A 9,869-nucleotide genomic window follows, 5' to 3' on the forward strand; every position below is an offset into this window, starting at 1 on the left:
ACCTTGGCTCCAATCCTTACCCATTGCTCCATTCTCCCTGTAGTCCACAGGAGCGGAGTAATATAACAGGGAATTTAAAGACAGAGTCAGAGCCCTCAGAACCATCAGAGCCTGTGAAACTGAGAGAGCTAGCTTTAAAGAGAGACTATTTTTCTTATTGAAAAAAAACCTGGAAAACGAGAGACAAACCATGGATGCATCTCCAGCAAATCAGGTTGTTTTTGAATCCCGGGAGGGGTCACCCCTCATTTGGAAATCACCTGTTTCCATAGTCAAGCTTGTTGAACATGAAAAAGAACCAGAAAAGACTTCCAAGAAGCAGATAAAGTATCTCTGCCTTCTTCAAGCCCCGCCCAAAGGAGAACTTCAAAGAGAGTGTTTTTTTGTTCAAGGTGATCGGGATATTTCGGTTTCATCTTCATGTAGGAGCTGGGGGAGGTATAGATGTACCAGAGAGATGGTGTGACTCTGTCCGGATGCTTGTTGATGGCGGCAGCGTTAACCTCTAATAACTGGTCTGTGCTCAGACTGACGATGCTGTATAGGGAGGACTCAAAAGCTGATGAAGAAGAAAAGGAAAACACACCTCCGGCAGCAAAGCAGACAAAAATGGATGAAGAGCGGGTCTTCACAGAGCCTAAGGAACCCCCAATGTCTGAATTAGAATAGAATAGAATTCAACTTTATTGTCATTGCACATGTCTCAGGTACACAGCAACAAAATGCAGTTTGCATCGATCCAGAGTGCTTTAGCAGGTATAAATATGTATATACAATGTGCAAAGTGGAATAAATAGCAATGAGAGGTAACAACAAGTATTTACAGTATGTAAAATGTACAGGCCCTGCGACAGACTGGCGACCTGTCCAGGATGTACCCCGCCTTCGCCCTTCAGTAGCCGGGATAGGCTCCGGCACCCCGCGACCCCGAAAGGGACAAAGCGGTCAAGAAGATGGATGGATGGATGAAAAATGTACAGGTGAGATTCCACATATAAAGTGCAGGTAGTACGCAGGTAGTGGTGATTCAGTCCATGTGTTATTGTGAGTGTTTTAGAAAAAAAATACAGCCAGGGTGGTGTTTATTCTGCCAAGAGGGTGTTTGTAGTAGCAGTTGGGAAGAAACTGTTCCGGAACCTGGTGGTTTTAGTCCGCAGACTCCTGTAACGCCTGCCAGAGGGCAGAGGAATGAAGAGTCTGTGTGCTGGGTGGCTGGAGTCCTTTATGATTTTTCCTGCCCTTTTCAGACATTATTTCTTGTAGATGTCCTTTATGGCAGGAAGTGGTGCTCCAGTGACATGCTGGGCTATTTTCACCACCCTCTGCAGTGCCTTCCGGTCTGCAGCAGAGCAGCTCCCGTACCAAACTGTAATACTGTTGGTTAGGATGCTCTCAATGGTTATCTGTCTGCCAGAGGATAGACTTTAAAGTTCTGTTACTGGTTTATAAAGCTTTGAATGGTTTAGCACCAAAATACATGACTGACCTCCTGACCCAGTATGTACCTGCCAGACCTCTCCGCTCATCTGGATCCGGTCTTTTATCAGTTCCTAGAGTCAGAACTAAACAGGGAGAAGCTGCATTCAGCTTCTATGCACCACAGATCTGGAATATACTTCCAGAAAACATTAGATCTGCTGAAACACTCAGTGTATTTAAATCCAGGTTAAAGACTCACCTGTTCTCAGTTGTGTTTGATTAATATGTATTCAAAAGTTTACATCCGCACTTTTATCTAGGCTTGTTTTAAATTAAAATCCTTTTACTTTCTTTTAATTTTATTTTAATGATCACATTTTTACTATTTCTTTTGATTGTTTCTTTTAATGTTTTATGTAAAGCACTTTGAATTGTATCTGTACATGAAATATGCTATACAAATAAACTTGCCTTGCATCATAGATCATGTAGTACACATTTATTGATATTTGTTGAAGTGCAGAAGATTTGTCTGCATTCATGGGGTCTTAGAAGATTTTTTGGTTTTTGTACCTTATTGTGTGTTTTTTGGTCATTTTTCTGATCAGTCAAACATCACATGATCTCAGCACTTGTCTAAATTTTCCATTTTTCTGGGGGGACATCAACCGGTTAGTGCAATTGGCACAAAAATAAGAACAAAAGTCACTGTTTGAAAACTTAAATATTAATTATCTTTAATTTTAAAATTATCAATCAAAATTAAAGCATATTTCCATTCAGGTTCTGTGTTATTTCTTACTCTTATCAGCTGAGTTACCAAAACATACCAAGCTTCTGCTTCTGCTCCTGATCTGGCCCTTCTCTCAAATGTTAGAACCTTTTGTGGACCACAACTCAAAAACTTTGCCCACTCCTGCACTAGACATATACATTCTTCAGTTAGAATGGTAAATGAAAAAATAATATAATATTTAGAGTTCTGTTAAAAGCTTATTATTGTTATTTGTTAAAAGATTATTTTTGATCCATTGCTTTTATCTTCAACAGAACGCTTACAGTTTGAAAATCCATGGAGGACAGTGACTTGGACGCCTGAGTAAGAAACATATTTATGTTTCATGAGAAAACTATTTGAATTTTAAGCTTAAAATTGTTCTAAAGATTATTGCAATTTAAACACTTGACTGTTAGACTGTTTCAAATACATGCAATATTGTAAACATGCATATCCAAACAGCTATTGTCTTTAAAAACTCATCTGCCAATAACATCTTTAGGAACAAGAACATTATTAAACACGTTTTTGTTCATGCTCTTTATTTTGTGCAGGGAAAGGAAGAAGTTGATGGAGAAAATTAAATCCTACAAACATCCAAAAAGCTCCTTGTTCAACGCTCGGATTTTAGTTGTTGGAGCAGTTGGAGCTGGAAAGTCCAGCTTCTTCAATTCTTTCAAGTCTGTATTTAGAGGTCATGTCACCAACCAGGGCATGGCTGGAAATCTATCCGGCAAAAGCCTGACAACACAGGTGAGTGTTTGACCCCGCAACAGTAAAACACATTAATATAATAATAATAATAATAATAATAATAAACTGCAATGTAAAAATGTGAATCAATCTATAAACAAATAATGCTTTCAAAGATGAAATAATCAATCAATCAATCAATATACTTTATTAATCCCCTGGGGGGAAATTCATTGTTTTTCAGTACAACCAAGAACAAGACAGTTCAAGGTTCACTGCGGAAGCGTCCACTGAGCGGTGCCCCTTATTAATGAAATAATATTTTTTTAAGTCAATTATCAAATTGTAATTTAGGAACAAGAGATAAATCTAAATCACATCAGTATTTTGAGTGTCCATCACTCACATTCAAAACAGTTCCTCTGGTTACATCGTTTTTGAAGGAACTCGGCTGCTTGTTGTTCTAAGCATCTTGAAGAACAAACTTTTGATTAAGGATTAAGGTTTTCTCCCATCTTCCTTTCTTTTTATGTAATCCCAGATACACTCAATGATGTTGGGATGGGTGTGTGTGTGTGTAGGGGGGGGCGTTATTTCTATTATTTCAGGTAATGTATGTTTACAAAACCTTATTTATGGTAAATGGTGTATACTTGTGTAGAGCTTCTCTTCCTTCCTTGAAGGCACAAAGCGCTTTACAGTGTTGAGCCGCCGCCCGTAACAGGGATTGACTGCCTGTTTTTAGGTTTATAGCTCCTCTCTTTGGTTTTTAGCCACAAGTGAGACTCTTGTGATTCTCAGTTTATTTTACACACGGAGAATAAGTGTGTGAAACTACTCTTTTATTGTTTATTCACGAGAGAGGGAGAGAGACTCGTGATTTTATGTGATTCCGATATTTTTATACACGCATCGAAACGACGTGTTTCTCCCGAATTCTTTCTACACACGGGGAGTAGATGTGTGAGCCTGATTTTATTTCTACACGCATCAAGCGGGCGTGTGCTTTCCAATATTTTTATACACGCATCGAAACAACGTGTTTAACTACTCTTTTATTCTTTAACCACGAGGGAGGAAAGACTCGTGAATCCCATATTTAACACACACACATAGGATAGGTGTGTGAAACTGACCTTTTATTGTCTAGCCACGAGTAGGAACAGAAACTCGTACTGTCTGCCTATTGAGGTTCACTAAATATCACTATTTAGACACGCTCAGTTAGGACTTTTAAAAAGTGCACACAAGATAAACCCATAGTAGATATCACCCAACTACAGTATGTTTATTTATTACACAATAAAAACCACATAAGATAACCTTTCTACAAGTTCATGACAATTTCAGGCCTATGTTTTTTATAGGTCTATTTATTTATTTATTTATTTTCATTCATTTATTTATTTTTCATCTGATACACATACTCTTTGAACACAAAAGAGAAGGTATTTATTTTTATTGATGTCTCTCAGGCTCGCGGGGTCTGGGGCTTACCTTGGTGTTGTAAGGTTGTCAGCAGTGGCAGAGGTCAGATGCAAAAAAGAGGGAAAAAATCTATTTGGGTATGTCAACCCGTTTATTTATGACAGAAGGCTAAATACAAACGTTATTTTTTGTCCCCTTTATCACCCGTGGGCGAACATGGAGTCTATTATCTATTTTGTACCATGACAGGTTGTGCTTTCCCGTTGGAGTACGGATCAGAGTAAAACTATGTGATTTCCACCTCAGAGATGGTGATGAGACGGTCTCGGGTCAAGAAGAGTGCAGGGTGTGAAGAAGAGTCGATTTGTGTCGTCCTTTTCCAGCAGCAAAAAGAAGAAGTCCTCCTCTCCCACCGAAGTGGAGGAGAGGACCTGTCCGGTCGAAGTCTTGAGGAGAAGTCTGTGGAAGGTCTTCTGCTCTGGGCTAAAGAGATGGTGTTTTTTCATTTTTTCACCCCCCTCTGCGCTCAGCACAAGGCTCCTTCCTGTCATTGTGGCCGTTGCTGGGGCCCACAAGACAGTGCGCTGAACTTTTCTTTGTCAATGATTTTTGAGTTTCACTAATGCCCATGGCAGACATAAAATCCTGTCCACCTTTGTTCACATTTGTCATGTAAGGAATCACATATCAATATGTGGTTGGAGTCATCTGGACCCCAAAGAGAGCGGAAGGGTTAAAAATTCAGTCAGCATCACAATTTTTGTTGTCAAAAGACATGTACTACCTAGTTTTTTTCTTGAAATAGGTTCCTAACCGAAACTCTGTTCCATGTTGCTGCCAGTGTCATATAAAAATGTGTGTTTGTTGCAGCTCAGATAAGAACGAGTATAAAGCCATGTAGCTTTGCAGCAGGACAAGCACAGAGCCTCAGTCAGAATGCTGTCGGAGAAGCGGACCAAAGCTCTGCTGAACTTCACAGCTATAGATTCTAGCTCAGCGACCTGATGGATCGGAGTGTGTACAATGCTCTGAAAAAAGACTGTTGTCGTACCGATGACCGGTGAAAAGCGTGATTACTTCCACATGTGAGGAAACTGAGCTTTCTTAAACTGAAAAATATTTCGTTGTGGAAAGCAGACAGTTATGACTGTTTCCTTTAAAAACAAATTTCTGAATAAATTTCTGATTTCTTAATTTACCAAAAGAAAAGCATCAACAATTTGAGGGTAAACGCAACTTGTATATGACATACAATTGCAGTGCCCAATGTTGTGGTGATTAAATAAAATTAGTTTTACCATTTTATTACTGTGAAAATGTATTAAATAAAATTTGGGTAAAGTTTTGTTCCAAGTCATTCTCCTAAAAAAAATGAAAAACTGTTCTCGTACAATCTTGGAATTGTAGATTTTACATAAAAGCTGGAAGTTTTTTCCAGTGCAAATTTTTTGACTACTCTTATTTATCAATTGAATAAAGACATTCTCAAAGAAGGACTTTGCAGCGCACAGATCCAGCAGGACATTAATGGATTATGAGACCAGGTCAGAGGTCTGCAACCTGAAGCTCTGGAGCCACATGCGGCTCTTTTCCACTTCTATTGTGGCTCTTTGGGTTTGAAGAAACAAACAATTTGAATAAATAATGGTTTTGTAGCATTGGTTCATTTACTTTAATTATTTACATTTTGTTACATATTTGTTATTTAAGGCCTGGTCCCACAGGATTAGACGGCCATATCACAGGTAAAAAAGTCGGAAAATCTGACACACGCGCTTAGATGCGCCAGCTTTATGCATGTTCGTGGAATCGCAGCGATACAGACACTGTGGGACCGGGTCTTCAGGTGTTCCGGGCATGTCTCACTGGGCAGAGGCCCCCGGATAGACCCAGGACACGCTGGAGAGACTATGACTCGGCAGGCCTGGGATTGTCTCAGGGTCCCCCAGAGGAGAAGGAGGAAGTGGCCGGGGAGAGGGAAGTCTAGGCATCTTTGCTCAGACTGTGACTGGATGGATGAGCAGAAGAAGATGGATGGATTGTTAATTTACTTTAATTATTTACATTTGTTATTTATGTTTAGATTTTTAACATAACTGAGCAAAATGATGGTAAAATGTTTCATGTGCCTTCAGAGCGGATTATTATCAGAATGACATCATCTTATTACATTTAGTTTTAAAAATATTTGTATTCTACATTAAAGTTGTTATGTTTATATTCAATAGTCAAATGAGAAAAAAATATGAAGGAACACTAAAGTACAATGATAGAAAAGACATTATTACATGTTTAGTTCAAGTAAATATGCTGTAGCTGCAGGATCTGATCAAACACAAAATTATTTTATTTCGAAAGGAACTTGTATGAGCTACTTTCAAAAGTTAAATATGTAATTTTATAAAAGAAAAAACTCAATTTTAGAGATTATTTTAAAGCTATATTTTATTAATAAATGTCTTATTGGCCACAAAAACATAAATACAGTGTATTTTTTTAACTTCGATTTTGGGACTTTGCGGCTTTCGTTGGATTTTAGTTCAGAGGAAACTGGATCATATGAATCTTAGTAACGGCATAACAAAAAATCTACTATCACCCCCCCTTAATATTTTAATGGGCCTTGAATCATTTTGTACTGGGAAAATTGGGCCCCGGTGTGAAAAAGGTTGAGAACCTCTGAATTAGAGGACTTCAGGGTGTTCATATTCTAACATTATGTCAGATAAACATTAAACGTGAGTTCCTAAACCTGAAAAACTTAAAATATGTGTTCACTGCAAATTTCCTTAAACTAAACAGTAGTAAAACCGAACTTCTCATCGTAGGAACCAAGACCACCTTAAAAAAGCTCAATAACTTCTCAATTTCCTTTGATAACAGCCCCATCCTCCCTTCCCAACAGGTCAAGAGTCTGGGTGTCATCCTTGACAGCACTCTCTCATTTACTGCCCATATCAATAACATCACCCGGACCGCCTACTTCCACCTCCGCAACATTCGCCGTCTCCGTCCCTCCCTCAGTCCACACTCCACAGCTATTCTAGTACACAGTCTCATCACCTCCCGTCTGGACTACTGCAACTCCCTTTCATCTGGACTCTCCTACAAAACTCTACGCAAACTTCAACTGCTTCAAAACTCTGCCGCCCGGATCATAACACAAACCCCCACCACTTTTCACATCACACCTGTCCTGCAGCAGCTCCACTGGCTGCCAGTACCTCAGCGGATCAACTTAAACTCCTTATTCTGACGTTCAAAGCCCTTCATAACCTTGCCCCTCCATACATCTGCGACCTCATCCATGTTGCCACTCCCGCCCGGGTCCTCAGGTCTTCCTCCTCTCTTCAGCTGGTTGCACCCCCTTATCGCCTCATCACCATGGGGGGCAGAGCATTCAGCCGCTCTGCCCCCCAGCTCTGGAACTCCCTTCCCTCTGATCTACGGAACATCGACTCTCTCCCTCAGTTTGCCAAAAACCTAAAAACCCACCTCTTTAGATTGGCATATCCACCCTAATTGATTGAATTTTTACTTTTTTAAGTTTTATGACTATCATTTCACTGTATACTATGTTTTGTTTTTATCTGTAAGGCGACCTTGGGTGCCCAGAAAGGCGCCATATAAATAAAATTTATTATTATTATTATTATTTTGTATATTATATATATTAAATGTGCATTTTGTTTATATATGTGTATAATTTTTACTTCCTGACAGTTTTGCAGCTTTACTGTGAAGCCTGAACCTGAAGGTGAATCTCTGCCACTCGTCATTTGTGATACCATGGGACTGGAGGCAGACGAGGAGAGGGGGATTCATATTGATGATATCACTAACGTCATCAATGGTCATGTACTTGAAGGTTATCAGGTAAAGGACTTGTTCAGATTCTGTTGAAAGGTTTTGCTTGCAGTTTATAGCAACTATCCACTGATTCTTTCTTCTTAGTTCAACCCCTCTGTTCCTCTGAAACGTGACGCTCACGGTTTCCGCAAGAATCCAAAACTCAAAGACAAGATCCACTGTGTGGCTTATGTCGTAGATGCCACCAATGTCTCCATCATGCCCCAAAATATGGAGAAGAAACTGAAAGCTACCCGCAAGACAGTCAACTCGTCACGTAAGTAGAACAGAGTAATTTATCAGTGTCTGGACAGGGTTATGGTTTTTGTTTGATTTTATTATTTTTACCCTGCTACTTTAAAGACATTGTTCTTTTATTTCATTCAGGGGTCCCTCAGCTGGTGTTGCTCACTAAGATAGATGAAGCCTGCCCTCTGGTGAAAAAAAATATCAGAAAAGTCTACAAGAGCACGTACATCAAGGAATTAGTAAGGATTTTTTTGAGCTTCAATTGAAAGAAATAATGTATTTAACACAGGTTTTTCGATCTCTAAAATCTCTTAAACGTTGTGTCATGTGATCCAGATGCAGGAGGCTTCCGCTCGGGTCGGTGTACCTTTGTCCTGCGTTGTTCCAGTGAAGAACTACAGTGAGGAGCTGGAATTAGACATGAACACAGACATCCTGCTGCTCCATGCAGTTGTTCAGATACTTCGCCTTCTGGATGACTTCTTTGATGAGCCCAGAGGCTGAATGACTGAATTACTGCTATCCTCCTCTTAGCCTTTTCGCTGTTCCCATCAGAGATAACTACAGCAAATCATGTCTCCATCTGATCCTATCCTCTTCTCTTCAGGCTCTTCACTCATAGCAACAATCCTTATGTCCTTCCTATATGTACATTCACGTATCTTCTTTTTGGCCTTCCTCTTCACTTTACAGCAAATATGGGTTGACTGTAATTCTTGTGTCAGAAATTATTTTCACAGCTGAATGAGTTTAAATATTTGGGTATTGTATTTTTAGGGTTGAGTGTAAGATTGATCAATACATCATTGTGATGTCTGCAGTAAAATATACTATTCCAGATTGTCATTTAATAAAGCTTTGGTTTGTTAAAGTTGCTTTTATTTTATCTCGTATATTGGATTCATAATACAACATTACAAGCTCTATTGCCCGCAGTCACTGAATTCTGTTCATTTACTCTCAGTTTTGTGAAAGAAAACAGTAAGTTTGACACAAGATAAAGCCAGAATTCTAGAGGACTCCATGATTCCTTCTGCAGAGGATCTTCATGGAGATGCAGATTCCATCTTCCAGCAGGACCTGGCCCCTGCCCACATTATCAAAGTATTGAAGATAGACAAATACTTGAAATCTATTAAACAGTGGGCCCTGAATCAATACCATATGTATATATTTTTAAATGTACTATGGAAATGAAAAAGCTAGAAAACACTTTTCCATGATATTACATTTTTGTAAATGATATACCGTATTTTCTGGACTATAAGCCGCACCTGTATATAAGCCGCATCTGCTCAATTTAAAAAAAAGAAGAAAAAAAAAGAAATACAAGCTGCACTGGGCTATAAGCCGCAGATATCTATATTGAAAAATGTGATATTTACTGCATGTAGAGAACAATTTTGTATTTTGAATGTACATGTATGTACCTGCAGTCTCCAGCGTCTCAGCA

The 9,869-nt window shown here is 39.1% G+C and overlaps 1 protein-coding gene and 1 long non-coding RNA gene across 2 annotated transcripts in view; both read left to right on the forward strand.

Moving 5' to 3' along the window:
- Window positions 1–902, forward strand: part of LOC118600120 — a 2,445-nt gene extending 1,543 nt beyond the window's left edge. The window contains exon 3 of the long non-coding RNA XR_004949693.1: window positions 843–902. This is a non-coding gene — a long non-coding RNA (uncharacterized LOC118600120). The remainder of the gene's footprint in view (window positions 1–842) is intronic.
- Window positions 903–927: 25 nt separating this feature from the next.
- Window positions 928–9,287, forward strand: LOC112156097 (interferon-induced protein 44-like). The gene is made up of 7 exons (XM_024288255.2): window positions 928–980; window positions 2,470–2,518; window positions 2,752–2,950; window positions 8,042–8,194; window positions 8,273–8,444; window positions 8,555–8,655; window positions 8,753–9,287. The coding sequence occupies exons 1-7, from the start codon at window positions 962–964 to the stop codon at window positions 8,918–8,920; spliced, it is 861 nt and encodes a 286-aa protein (XP_024144023.1). The 5' UTR covers window positions 928–961; the 3' UTR covers window positions 8,921–9,287.
- The last annotated feature ends 582 nt before the right edge of the window (window positions 9,288–9,869 follow it).

This window comes from Oryzias melastigma, linkage group LG18, assembly GCF_002922805.2.
Source record: "Oryzias melastigma strain HK-1 linkage group LG18, ASM292280v2, whole genome shotgun sequence".
Lineage (NCBI taxonomy): Eukaryota > Metazoa > Chordata > Actinopteri > Beloniformes > Adrianichthyidae > Oryzias > Oryzias melastigma.

Excerpts from the sequence above, each read along its gene's own strand:
- LOC112156097 (XM_024288255.2), top strand. Across the intron at positions 8,195-8,272 it reads ATGTACTTGAAGGTTATCAG|TTCAACCCCTCTGTTCCTCT; the intron begins GTAAAGGACTTG and ends CTTTCTTCTTAG. Across the intron at positions 8,445-8,554 it reads CAAGACAGTCAACTCGTCAC|GGGTCCCTCAGCTGGTGTTG; the intron begins GTAAGTAGAACA and ends TATTTCATTCAG.